Genomic DNA, 14,338 nt, shown 5'->3' with positions numbered 1-14,338 from the left:
ATTGCGTGTACTGAATCTTTTCTTTTGAATCAAGGATGAAAGAAAAAGAAAAAAAGAAAAAAACCAAAAACGGCTTACATAAGAATTCGGTCAGCCACGGAGGCTGATTGTAGTGCTCTACAGCCACGCAAACCGTGTTGAAAAACACCAAAACAATGACAAACCAATAAAACCACTGCTGTTTTACGGTGTGCCGGATTTTAAACCTGCAAAGCAATGTCAAATGCAAATGCAAACGCATTGTTGTATAAAACAATAGACCGATGGCTCTGCCGAAGAAAAAGCCTTGGCAAAGAATTTCAAACAAAGATAACTTACCGCAATCTCTTTTCGGCTCTCCAAAATCGCTTGCAGGCTCCTTTGTTTTTCACTTTGGATTTGAGATAGGAGGCACGAGAAAAACCTGTGGTCGAACAGAGGAGAAAACAAACACCACGCAAACAGTGGGGGGAAAGCATTTAATCGGATGTACCATTGAAATGAAACGAGCGATACAGCGCGCGCAACTATTGCGACTGCAGCTCGCCGTTACAGTGCACCAGCGAAACGAAAATCAAATCAAATCAACTGAAACAAATTAAAATAAATGAACATATGTAGATCCAATAATGAATTGCGCTAAACATTCCTCGGTAATCAAGGCTACTTTTCCTCTGACGTTACATAATGTTCAGAAGCATGCACGAATATTAGCAAAACCATTGCGTGAACAACATTTGTACGTTTTGAGCTCTAGTTGAGACTACTGTCCAACGCTAGCTCAAGGAATGACAATCAGCTCTACACTTGTTGTGCACACAGATGCAGTAGGAAATCTAGACTAGCATGAGCAGCAAGTCGGTAACAGGCTCACAGCGCATGAAAGTCAGCTCATACACGGACAAACAAGGTCTACCGTACTAGCGAGTCACTAGCAAAAAATAGCCATAACCAATCACACAAGGCGTGTGTATATACATCGTATATACTAGATATACAATGATACTGTTATATATAAATATATATACGTATACTGACAGTCGTCCAAGTTCAGCAGCACGATACAGCTACGTACAAGATTTACGGCACGACATTATATACGAAATGCGTATATAATTAATCAACTTGGTTATCGACTAATGGAAATAGAGACGCGCATGGCAGCAATCGAATCGAGAATTCCCTCGCCTTGGCGTTGTTGGTTCTTTACCTTTAAACCCTTTTTTCTTAGGCACTGCATACGCCGAGCAGCACACAACCGCGCACACGCATCATCCCCCACGTTTCATAAAGATATTTGCACCATTAGCTTTTGTTATGTTTTTTGTTTTTTGTTTTTTGTTTTTTGTTTTTTGTTTTTTGTTTTTTGTTAAATCTGCGAATCAGACTCATTTTTGTCACAAGTAAAAAGGGGCACACAAACACACAACAATACAAGTGATCGGATCTATACTATCAAGTGAAGTCTGGTGTTTAGCTTGTAAAAAAAAATGAATAATAGCAATTCTTGAAAAGAACAATCAGTATCGAGACGAGGAGCACAAAATTCAATCACAGAAATGTTGAAATTCTTGTTTAGAAGAGGTAGATTTTTATAGGAAAAAAAAAAGAGGGTGGCAAAAAATTTGAAAACTCACTGCACACCGATTCCTCTCTTTTTAAATACTGATTTACTCCTCACTAAGTCACTTCGGTAATGTATCAAAGAGATTGAGATCGCGTAATGGATATTGAAACATACCTTCGTCGGGTTCGTCTTCGTTTTCCTCGTCTTCAGTGTCGGTGCTTCGGCTCTTACCCAAATGCTTCAACTTTTTCCGCTTCGCCGCTGCTCTTCTCCTGGCTGTAACAAATGAAAAGCGCCGACCGCCCAATTTAGAAGGTCATATTTGCTGTTGTAACATCTCAGAACTGAAGACCACCGCATTTGCATATACCTTCCATGATGTGAAGCTTCTCTTCCTCTGTTGTTCGTTCTTCTGCTAAAATCACTTCCTCTGTTGATTTAGAACGAAACATTAGAAGAGGTCAACGAAGTCCCGACAACCGGGGGGAAGAAGGAAAGGATAGACAATACAGCGGCAATTTGTTCAACCAAACGAGTAAGCGAATTAGGAAGAGGACGAGGGCAAAGGAAAGGGTTGCGTAAGGAAGACAGAAATTGCCAACAGGGTGTGGCAGAGCAGAAATTGAGTTGAAAATATATATTAAAAAGAAAGAAAGAAAGGAAAAAAAAAAAAAAAAAGAGAAAAAGAAATGAAAGACTATGCACAAAGTCCACCTGCTTTGCAGATCCATTCAACGTAGCCGTTGAGTTCGCGCTCCAGTTGTTGCTGACGGCGCAATTTCAAGAAAGCTTGCCTATTTTCTACGCGCTCCCTCTCCTTGGCAAATTCCCTATTCATACCGCCATTCAATGTGTGCGAAATTAGTTGAGCGCATATTACCAGCAGCAGTCAGCAGAATAAAATGCAGCACGTTAGCGATACCGAAGCATTTTGTGCCGTCTCCGCATTAACAAGATGAACAGTTCAACTTTACAACAAAAATATAATTAGCGAATTCTTAATTTCGAAATCAGTTGAGTCTAGTTGCGGGGGGAAGCATATTTTGGAAAAGCCTGGTCAACCTATCTAGCGGATAAACGCCCACTTTTCGACGAGCAGAGGATTAAGGATGGATGTTCTGCGGGATTTTTAGGAGGCAGGCGAGGAGTTGGGTCAGTAACGTCGTTAGACTCTTAACCTGCTCTGCTAACCCAGTCGAAATAGGCCGTAAATCCTTGTGTGAAATCGCGGTGCATTTTCTCTTTGCGGTACTTTTCACGCCGTTCGCACCGCACTCGCTCGTTGGAGAATTCTCTTCATTGGCGTGAAATTTTTGCATGCATGAACGTATTGTTTATGGACAGTTCAAAACAAACAAGAAAAAAAAAAAAAACAACAAACAAACAAAACAAAAAGGCTTTTCTTTTCTTCTAATTATTGTAACATACGTCGTATGATAAAAGCAAAATTTTTTCATTCAATTATCTACTTGTTCGTTTGCGGGTATTTTTAACAAGTTGCCTCTCCTTGTTTGCCACCTCAGTCACGCAGATAATAAGAATAGTTCTACTTAACCTATTTTTGCCTTAAAATATGGTTAAAAAAGACGAATTGCGACTTACCCGCTAAGTACACCGAGTACTAGATTGAGCATAAAAAATGATCCGATGACGATGAGAGGAACAAAGTACACCCAGTTGTACGAGCTGCCCAGGGCATCGTTGGTCTGCATCCATCAAACAAGACAAAGAAATATTCGCGGCTTAGGTTTGATTGCAACATTCCGTGCTCTTTTCATCGCTTCGAAGTACTGTAGAAGCCTTGGCTAGTGCGCACTTCTAGTAGACTAACTTGGATTAGAATAACGTACCCAATAAAGTATGGAAGTCCAACCCTCCATAGTGATACACTGGAACACAGTTAACATGGCGAATCCGATATTGTCAAAGGATGTAATGCCAAAATTAGGACCCTCCCACTTCTCCAGGCACAGCGATGAATTGTAATCGCATATATAGCTGCCAGCCACTGCCTGCGTTGCGTTGTCGGTGTTGCACGGTGTGGCCAACTCGCCTTCCGCCAGGATCTCATCTTCGAAATCAAACGAATTATTAAGCTCCGAGTTGACAAACACAACAACACGGCCGAGAAAAGTTAAAATTAATCAACATCACAGTTTCGTTCTTGTGATAGTGATAATTAGACTATCTTAAAGCCGAAAAGGATTTGATGATACGTTTTTTTTTTTTTTTTACTTACTCAAATCTTCGATGCTGTAACATGTTTTGTGTAGCGCTCCGGAGTAAAACTCGAGGCCGATGATGGCAAATATGACAATGGCGAAGAGCACCAATAGTCCGATTTGAAGTAAAGGTGCCATGGCTTTGATGATGGACTTGAGCACCACTTGTAAACCTTTTTTTTTTTTGAGGGGGAGGAGTGGAATGGGACACATAAATGTTTGTTAGCAGCAGTCTGATTCTACGTAACTGCAAAAGAAATCTATAGACACTTTGGCTAGAGAGCAGAAGGGCTAAATCTAAATCTCTGCTGTTCGATCTATCTAAGTATGATACAAAGGCGTTCTAGAATATTTGACTGGTGGCTGCCAAATGCGTATGATTAGTCAAACCAACAAAACTGATGACTACAAGAAGTCCCATGCAAATCACTACAAACAACTGGGTGGACATCAAGTTGGTTCACTAAGCTGGTCCGTTAGACAAAAAAAAGGAAAAAAAGACTAGCAATGAGAACGATTTTTGCCTCCGCGTTGAAATCAACCAACCAGTTGACGAGGAAAGCCGAATTGTTTCGAAATTCGCCGTGCTATTCATTAGTTTGAAAGAACTCGGAAACCTAAATCATCCCTAGTGCTTTACACTTAGTATTTCTCTTGGATTTGATCATTTTTACTATAGCGGAGTCAAAACTGTGTAGGATTTTTTGTTTTGTTAGTTATTTATAGGTCTCGTAGGACAACGTAAAAAAAGAATTTCCCCGTAGGGAGAGGACGCATTGTATCGATTAAACCCACTAAACAAAATATATAAAAAAAAAAAAAAAAAACTTATTTCATTGCCCTCCTTCATTTTCAATTGTAATTTTTTTGTTGGTGTAGGCATTTTAAAATTTCGTCTTACAACTGAATTGCAAATTTTGGCGTTTATAGTAAGAAAAAATGGAGGATGTAGTGTGACTTTAAGAGCCTTCCTTATTCACTCGAATAGCTGGATTGAATGACAATTTTGCAAGGACTTACTGGGAATGCCGGACACAAGTTTGAGTGGTCGGAGGACGCGTATTGCACGGAGGGTGCGCAAATCGACGTCCAGTTCATCTTGTGCGAACAGCGTCACAAATCTGCACGGAATATTAATAAGCAACCACATACACAATCCATCAATGTTCTAGCATCGCCCGCGTTACTATGGCCTACGCTAGGACAATGGAAAAATCTATGAATTCTATTTAAATTGTGACTGTCTAAACCATGTACAGTATATGTATACTATCCATACAGAGAGACAATATGAAGGATAGCTAGTAGCGTATGTACACATGGAAATCAAGCACTCTAAGGAGACTAGGCCTAGTTTGCTATCCTACTATAAAATTTAATTACTCTGTAGTTATGTACATAAGAATGAACTTTAAATAACATGGTAAAGAAGGCTGCAGATGATCCTTCTAATAAATTTGATCGTTGACTTCCTTTTTTTGAAAAATGTTATCAACGGCTGCCAGCCAACAAACAAGTTTGGCGCGGCTAGTACGCTAGCGACTGTGAGTGTAGGTTTAATTTAGCATGTTGGAATGGGGCTAAACCTACAGATTTTCTTCCTCGTTGGACTAACAACCTGCATTAACGTTGCCTAATGGAATCAATTTTACGTTAGAGTGTACTTTCTCAGAAATGCGGGAAGAGGAAAATGTAGAAGAAGAAACAATTTACTGTGAATCTGTGATCGTTTCAAAGGAAAAAAGGTAAGGCCAAACTGTATTACGCTTGAAAAAAAAAAAAGAAAAAGAAAAAAAAAAGGAAAGAGAAAATAGCCAATTATCGGAAGGATCATGAGCAGCGCTTTGAGTGACTCGTTTGTAAGCTATAGAGCATTTACATCTGATCAAACAGTAGGTCTACTCCTTGGCTAAAGCCAATCAAGCAGTTTACTACGCATTACTTGCGTTAGATGTCCACCAGATAATCGGAGACGAACTGACTATAACCAATTGACATGAGGAAGTATAATGTATATACACAAGTGTTAAATGACAAACGACGAAGGACAGTTGCCTAGATGATCTCCTGAATGGTTGTCTAGTGCTAGAGCTAAAGGATGGCTCTATATGTCAATTAAAAAGTCCCAGTGGAACTATAGAAGAAAAGCCTTTACAATTTTAATCTACGTTGTATTGGCCAAACTTACTAGGAATGCGAGAGACCAATTTGAGAGGCCTCAGCACACGAAAGGACCGTAACATACGCAAATCGAATTCCACATTTGCCTCGGCGAAAATGGTCATGGACCTGCATAAGGTCAGGCGACCCGAGTTTGGAACGATTTCATATTTAATTAAACGTTCGACTGTGGCCAATCATGAGAAATGATTTGAACGACCAATGTTGGTATACATAGGATCTATCTAGTTGGGAAATTATGGAAGATCACAGGCTAATCACTGGAGTCCATTTTTTTTTTTAGTCAGCAAAACCATGAATTGTCGGGCAGATCTAAGATGTAATGGCACATCGACACAGAATGAAGCAGAATCAGATTACCCTGTGACGACGACGACGAAATCCATCATGTTCCAAATGTTTCTCAAGTATGAGCCTCGATGCAAGGCGAAGCCAAGCGCTAATATTTTTAACGTGGATTCCACGCAGAAAATCCCCAAGAAATACGGCTCGGTTTTTTCCTGTACAACAGCAAAGAAAAAGATTGTCAAGAAGAATGCTCCACAGGCTTGGCACCACAATTTTACAGCAACACGCTGCTTTAAACTATAGACATAGATGAAGCCAGATGGCGACTGCGTTTATGTTTATTTCAGGGACAGTCCTTTTATGAATAATTTAGTGCAACATTTTTGCTTGCAATAAGATTTTGGAGTTCATGTGCTGCTGTTTATGTGGTGATAAATAAATATGCAGGGTGATACTTAACCAATTTGCGAGCCAAAGGCGTTTTGTCTCCTCCAGGCAGATGTTCCTCAAGGGCCAAAACAACGCAGTTGGCTATGATGGTAAGCAAAACGGCATACTCGAACGGAGTACACATTAAGTGGTTAAGGAGAAAGCGAATTGATTGCGATAAAAAAACAAAACAAAAAAAACAAAACAAAACAAGAAGTGTACATACATAGAAATGGTTTTCACTCTAAAACTCTACCCTTCTCTCTAACACGGTTTGAACGTGTCACATTAACAGAAATAGGCCATAATTTCAAACAGTTTGATTATAGAGCGTTAAACAGAATGTCAAGGCGCTGCCTTTAGCAAAAATGCGATCTCGTTGATGCAGAAAAGTTTCTGTTTTTCTCTTTATTTCACTCTAAAATTCTTCTACCACCATTTACGTAAGTGGGTAAGGATCCAAGATCTTAATGTTTCAATGGATATTTAGCATCGATCCAGTGCCATTAGGAAGTGATATAAACTCTGTCGCATGTGCCATTTTACCTTTATTGCGCCGTTTCTCTTTCACTATCTCTCCCTGTGCGACATCGCACATTTAATTCAACATTTATGCGTACTTCAACTTATCTCTAAAAAAGTGCATGCGATTGTCGCCCGGCCTTTGTCCTATTGTCGTTCCAAATTCCTTTTGGGTTTATTCCCCATTATTTGAATTTTGGAGCAGCACAGCGATAAGCGAGCTTTGTTCATCTGGCGACTTATCAGACGTGGCACTATTTAATAAACAGTGTTTATTCCGAGGGGGGAGGGCAGGGGGAAGCCGAATGAGCAACTGATTCGATACGATCCATATCTCAGTAATAAACGGATGAGCCCATGCATTAGTTTTTCAACACTATTGGATACTTTTGTGCAATTCAACTTGGAGTAGCCAAGAAGCGACTAGAAACCCCAAGGCAAGAAAATTTTAAATAAAAAAAAAAAAAAAAGGCGTTACTTTAGTTTTGAAATATGACACTTAAGAAAGGGAAATTCCTAAAGCGAAAAATTCCGTAATGTTGTTTGAAAAGGATATGGCCATTCGATTATAAATCTCGTGTAGCGACGAATGATGTTCTTTTCTGTGAGAATGAAGAGCGAAGTGGGTCCCGATCCTGACGAAGCTGCTGCCATGTTAGAAATGGGTCTTTTTGATCCCATTCCAATTGTATTGAAAGGCGATCCGTCTGCGGTAGATCTCTTGTTCGCTTCGCTTCCTCAAACGAGGAGGGAAGAACGGGATGATGAAGCCCACAGACAGCGGGCAAGTAACTGGGTCCTAGGACCCTTTCGCTCCAATTGCGCCGCACTTCCTCCTCGGCATGCTGCGCCGCTGCTTCCTATGCTGCTGCCCACCTATCATGAAATGGGAAATGCTTTTTAGACCAGTGTGTGTGTGTTCACTTCGTTATGTTTCGTTCGATTCGATAACACAGTCCTATCACCTTTCTCTTTCATCATGCCATCGACCCAAGAGCATGACTGACACACAACCTCTGAAAATGTTTACCAAATAAAGCGCATTGCTATGCACGAAGTGATCCGTGTTATATTTATAAACGCTTACAATATAGAAGCTTAAATTTTATTGGGTTTCAGTGTGTTATACATTTTCTCTGCAAAATGTGCGGCTTTTTATAGGATGACAGTATCGATTGAAATCATGGAGAATCTTTCGTTGTGTGAAGTGGCACTGGCTTCCAGGCTCCTCAAAACGAAAGACATTCAAGGGCGTGAGACAGAGTGAAGCGAAGTTTTTTTGTTTTTTTGTTTTTTTTTTTCTTACACGGAGAGCTAGTTAGAGTTAGAGTTAATTATCATCTTTAAAGTTTATCGTCGCATTAACGGCTGCGTGGGAATTGTTTTTATTTGTTGTGTTATGAATCCAATTCAAGGGTATCATCGTTAGCATCGTTCCGTCAACAGAAAAGACTTGCAATCCCTCGACTTGTAAAAGAGTTTTGTTATTTTAATTATACGAGTGATGTACTGCTATTAGACAGTTCTTCCCCATTCGTGAGTTTATGTTTTAACCGCGTCATCCAAAGTCAAACCCGAACTAGAACGTAGCACATTGCTTATTGTAAATTTAATCCTACTTCGTGTCTAATGCCGAACGGGAAAAGAAAAAAAAAAGAAAAAAAAAAAAACTGGAGGACAGAAACAGCTTCAAAAGAGGAAGTGTACGAGATTCAAAATATCCTATGATTGTTTGATACCATTTGTGTACTTTTCAAAGTGATTTGAATAAGTTGTTAACCCTCCGGAGAAAAGCGGCCGAGGTGATACTGGGAGGGTAGAGAAGGGCATGATCGCAGTACGGAATTCTGGAGCATGGATCGACACTAAGGTCCTACGAGAGAGCGCTAGCTTAAATTATGTAGAAAGCTGCAGAAAAATCAATAGAGGTACGAGGCAGCAGTTACGCACGGTCAAGTCTAGCTTTATCTGAATCCATCTATTCCTTTATTATTATTATTTTTTTTGTTCAGCTTAAGTCTATCTTTATTTACATAAAATGCTATTGGCACTTTTTATTATTACAAGTTCAAACCACGTTTCCTATAAAGCTCTTAATTAATTTAGCACTGGTTTTGAAAGAATATAACACAGGTTAGTTTAGTAGGGGAGGGTGGGGCTAGTTGGTACAATTTTTTTTATTTCTTCTCTGGTTTCTTTAATTTTTCATATTTTGCCACCAAAAAATTGTAAAAGAAAGCTCAGATAACTAGCTTTCTCGTGCTATTTTTTTATTTGATCTACGTTGAAAAATTCATATCGAAATCAACGTTCAAAAAGCTAAAAAAAATTTGCCTACATGCCCCACCAACGGGGTAAGTTGGCAGTGGTAGTGGGGTAAGTTGGCCCTATGTATTTCAAATACGGATTTCAGTGAAATGTTGATGTTGTAAACAAACTAGAATAACATTACAATAAACAAAAATCCTATAGTTATTTTAGAGTGGGAAACTCAGAAATAAGTTGTGATAACTTACATAAAGATTAATAGCCTTAAATGCAAAAAAAAAAAAAAATATACATAATTCAGGCAAACATTTCACAGGTAAACATCGTATAAAGTGAAACACTTAAAATTTTCCAAAATTTTGGCCTCTAATGCATACCACTGTTCACCATAAGTCATATCTAGCAAAAATTCGACTTACAATTCCCTGACATTTTGACAGGCCATGTACTCTATACATATGCATGTATAATGCCTATGCCGACATGCCCCATGTTGCAATGTATCAACTTGCCCCAACCCGGGGTTTATTCAAATACAAATTTTTACTACTCCTTTATAATTGATTAAAACAAATCCATTGTTACAGTTCGATAGAGGACACAATTTTCTATAAAACTAATATTTTTTAAAAATTATATGCATACCAAGAAAAGATAAAATTGATGAATACCAAGCACGCAACTATTGTGGATTTGACGCAAAAAATTTCATTATTTTCTATTTCCTAAACTATTTGGGATAAATTTATAAAACTTTGCACAAATGTGGGCACGATAAACATCTTTGACTATGAATTATTTCAATAAAACCTCTTTCACACAATTCGTCTAAATTAAGAATTGCAAACATGCCCTCCTGCCAACTAGCCCCACTCTCCCCTATATGGTTGTAACATACGGTTTCCAAGGATCCAAAAACCTCGAGGTTAATAATCAAGCATGTGAGTACGGCAAGGAATAATAGGAAATGTGTATCACTAGATCAAGAGACCAACTTTTGAATAATAAAATCTTTCCTAAGCTTGTTCTCCCCCAAGGCCTATAAGTGCACACATTTCTGTATGGGCCATTAGACCGCTAGATGGTTGTGTGTACTTGCACGGCGTCTAAATTTGATCCAATTTGACGGGTTGCTTGCTGAAAGAATTCGGATTATAGTAGTATGTATTTTCTAAGATTAGTCTGTCGTATTTCATTGGTAAGCCTTTACACAGCAGAGAAGAAAGATGCAGAAAGTTAACGTCTTATGATGCATAAATATTTTACTCCGAGTACACAAAATGCAACGAAACACAATAACGTGGAACACTGTGGATAAGCAAATGTGAATCTACAATTGCAAAAAATACCATTATCATAAACTTTAATCCCACCTAGGTGTGAGTTTATAAGATAATTTGTTAACTCTCTCTCTCTTTTTTTTAAACTTTAGTTCTTCGTTAATGCGTCTCGGTTTGTTAGCACTTAACATGCCGAACGCTATATGCGTGGCCTGAATGTTACAATGTTTGATTAAAGAAGCTACCGTTCCAATATCTACTAACGTCTTCTATGGTCGGCATAGTTCTAACTTTGACTGGCTCCTTCCATTGTAACAGTAAATTTTAGATTTTGTTGACCCTGATATGATTCGCGATTACTACGCGAATTAATTGTGACTTAAAATGCATCGTCAAAAAGCAAATTTTTCCGCAAAATTAGAAAAATATTTGCAGGTTACGAACATGGCAGAAAAGATTTCCAGGATTCGTTCAAAAGGATTAGAATTTCCAACTAACATAAAGGCAATGTTATCGTACCATGGCGGTTATAATTATACCTCTTCAATGTAGCCTCTGTGCAATACATTCCCACACGAGTTAAATATCAAACGGCCGGTGTTTTTTGTTTCTGCAACAATCTAGAAACTTAACAATGGCATCACACCGTTCCTTCGATATTAAAACTTGAAACACAGAAGTCCATGGACAGGGTGAGGGAAATGATTGTGAAGCCCGACGCGGTGCTACACCTTGTGACGCACGGTGCTATACTTATTGATCGCTGGGAGTAGAGCATGCAGCGCAGTGTGTATGCGCCCGTGCGCGTACTTGTCCACGTCTATTGTATCATGGCTGTAAATATATAACATAGTCTGCTATACCGACACCATGGCGCTACACAGTAGTTGCAGTAAAGTCTGTGCACATTGCATATTGCACATATCAAGATATGTTGAGATATCATTCGTCAAATGGGCTTTTAAGCGCTCGAATAAATTAAGAATTCTCTGTAACATACGTAACATGCGTTTCTTTATCTCATATGGTTCAAACACGAATTAGGCCAAGACAAATTCTCGTTTTCTGTAATGAAAATGTGTTGTAAATATACGACGTTGAAACTAAAAATGTATACAAGCCACCATCCTGAAAACGAGCCTTGCCACAGCGTAATTGAGTAAGCATATTGTATATTCGAAATTTTCTTGTGTAAAAAAAAAATATTCCTTTATCCTTATATCTGTAGAACAGGTGGAACGTCAAAGCCGTACAATCGCCACTGCATTGCCGTATTTTCAAGATAGCTGGTGTGCGCGGACTGTTAAACGAAACCGCACACAGCGAGAGCACTGGTAGTAAGAAGCTAGAATGAAGGTAGCCAACCACCCTTGAAGTAGTTAGATAAATATAAACGATGACCAGACGAATAACAGTGCTGGCTCAAATAGGAGATTCTCTTCAGGCCTACTTCAAAGAACTACGTATAATATTTAAAATTAGGCGTTCATGTTTTTAAATCAAGGTTGTTGAACATAACTTGAAATAACCGCAGAACAAGGTTTGGCGGGTATAGCAGTTTTGCAGGTCATCCAATACGCCAGCATAGCGTATGCAAACGCTTCTGTTCTAGAATCTACTAGCCTTAAAATCAATATCTCGGTCTTTCAGGAATGTAGACGTGAATGTCTATCATACTTTTTTTTTCACCTTTTAGAGTGATAACAGTTATTGAAAAAACTAGTGTTGACGACAACGGTGCAATCATTTCTAGACGTCTACGTAACATAAGTTACCCGGATCTCTTATAAAGCAAATTGTTTTTATTACATTCTTTTCACTAAATAGGCCATTTAATTGGAATCAAATCAGAAAATAAAGTTATGCGTTTCAATTATTCTTTGTTTTGTCTGCACCTAATTCTTGTGTTTTTTTTTTTAAACTTGTAGTAAAGTTCATCAAAAAGAGGAAATCTAATAGTTGTTGCATGATGTTGAACTCAACGTCAATAAAAAAATATAATAATAATAACAACAAATAAATAAATATAGCCTTTTTTTCTAAGCCTTTTCAAGATTTCTTACTGCAGATATTTGCTTTAAGCTTTCTTTGTGATTTATAGCGGAACGGGAAATGCCTGAATCCCCCCCGCTTCTTGCTGTACGATAGCATCCATTCAAAGTAGCATGCGCACTACATGGTGCGCGCTGAATGAAAAATCGATTAGCAAGCTGCATTGTCTCCTGTGGTGTTACATCGGTGTGGAAATGATTTCGGTAAATTTTGACACATTTTTCTGACAACTGAGTGCACTTGGTTGCTTTCTCATCTTGCCATTTAATTTAAAGTTAAACGTCGGTTAGAACACAATCAAACATATTTGCGGAGATGAAATGTTCTATCGTTTCATTCTTAGAGACGAGTTTAAAAGAAATGAAACTGTTTTGCGCATGCAGCTCTCACCAAATTTGACAATTCTTTCAGCATAAACTTATTATGTCATTGAACAACAATTAGTTCCTTTGCCATCCATTTGAAGGCGAATTGCAATATTATTTTAACAGATCAATACCAGGCGGCTTAGAAAGATACCGTCAGAGAATTTGGGATTGATGGGTAGTAGTATGTTGCCATGGCTACGAACCCAACATCATGAACGTATTGAGCTAAATTGCCAGTCTAATCTGTTACAGTTTGTTTGCGCTACACAACCAGTTATTTTGCGTTTTCCTCACAGCACGGATTATAGTCATCGATAAGAACAAACCAATGGTTTCATATGAAATGGAACCTATTCACACAATGATGGTTCAACTAACAGGGAAGACGAATTACCTCTAATGTGTTCCGATTGAAGTATTCCTTAGGTACAACAATAAAACTGATGGATATACTGAAACAGTGTTAGCAGAACACTACTGAACACAGCGATCCAAAAGGTTTCACTTTTTTTTCTGTTTGTGCACACGATCCCACCATCAAGAAATGGCTGCCAGTGAATCGGTGCAATGCTGTAAAGCAACTGCAAGAGTGGCAGCACTTTTCCTACCCCACTACTCCCGCACCTTTCACGTCCTTTCTCGCAAACGCATCCTCTTCCTAGTAGTAAGGGCTGCAACCACCAGGGTGACGGAAAACGCCCCCGTCTCTGAAAGTTGTAGCTGTAGTCGAAACCGCGTTTCTTCGTTGACCGTGTTCTCCGTTGGATTTACAACGACTAAGAAGTTTGTTTCAAAAGGGTCTAATGTCAATGGACTAAAATGTTTAGAGTTTTGATTAAACAATACGTGGAACTTTGTGTATCCCTCTTATGATCCTGCCAAGAAAGTTAAGGAAGTAAAAAAATTAAATACTGTACGTAAATACTTAAAGGTTTGAAATAATTGTAAATGATAAAGGAAAACGAAAACTTGATTTTCGATCCGCAGTCAAAGATGTTGTCGCAGCGGAATTTGTCAAGCGGTCTAAGAATCCGCGTTATAGTGTAAAATCATAAACATTTGGCATACATTTGGGTTTTCAATTCTGTTTTTTCTGAAAGGGAATATTGGCATGCGTTTGCGAAAATTGCCGATATATTTTTTTAGTTGACTTATTCCTTCATATTGTGCTATTACACAAAA

At 38.6% G+C, this 14,338-nt stretch overlaps 1 protein-coding gene across 16 annotated transcripts in view; it reads right to left on the bottom strand.

The window, feature by feature from the left end:
• Window positions 1-13,748, bottom strand: part of LOC116923523 (voltage-dependent calcium channel type A subunit alpha-1) — a 32,955-nt gene extending 19,207 nt beyond the window's left edge. For 8 of the 16 annotated variants that reach the window (XM_045174568.1, XM_045174576.1, XM_045174563.1 and 5 more), the window contains exons 1-14: window positions 13,551-13,748; window positions 7,745-8,064; window positions 6,698-6,803; window positions 6,310-6,449; window positions 4,789-4,889; window positions 3,786-3,941; window positions 3,397-3,617; window positions 3,149-3,252; window positions 2,261-2,376; window positions 1,917-1,976; window positions 1,721-1,822; window positions 1,190-1,213; window positions 319-403; window positions 79-206 (exon numbers count right to left, since the gene is read on the bottom strand). In XM_045174568.1, coding sequence (XP_045030503.1) covers window positions 79-206; window positions 319-403; window positions 1,190-1,213; window positions 1,721-1,822; window positions 1,917-1,976; window positions 2,261-2,376; window positions 3,149-3,252; window positions 3,397-3,617; window positions 3,786-3,941; window positions 4,789-4,889; window positions 6,310-6,449; window positions 6,698-6,803; window positions 7,745-7,869 — 1,468 coding nt within the window. In that variant the 5' untranslated portion in view covers window positions 7,870-8,064; window positions 13,551-13,748. Of the gene's footprint in view, window positions 1-78; window positions 207-318; window positions 404-1,189; window positions 1,214-1,720; window positions 1,823-1,916; window positions 1,977-2,260; window positions 2,377-2,724; window positions 2,841-3,148; window positions 3,253-3,396; window positions 3,618-3,785; window positions 3,942-4,788; window positions 4,890-5,956; window positions 6,058-6,309; window positions 6,450-6,697; window positions 6,804-7,744; window positions 8,065-11,275; window positions 11,423-13,550 lie in introns of those variants that run through there. The other 8 variants (XM_045174573.1, XM_045174571.1, XM_045174565.1 and 5 more) reach the window with 7 other exon arrangements.
• Between the last annotated feature and the right edge of the window lie 590 nt (window positions 13,749-14,338).

This window comes from Daphnia magna, linkage group LG5 (assembly GCF_020631705.1).
Source record: "Daphnia magna isolate NIES linkage group LG5, ASM2063170v1.1, whole genome shotgun sequence".
NCBI lineage: Eukaryota > Metazoa > Arthropoda > Branchiopoda > Diplostraca > Daphniidae > Daphnia > Daphnia magna.
The sequence above is the reverse complement of the archived record's forward strand: the minus strand, read 5'-3'. Positions and strand labels throughout refer to the sequence as shown.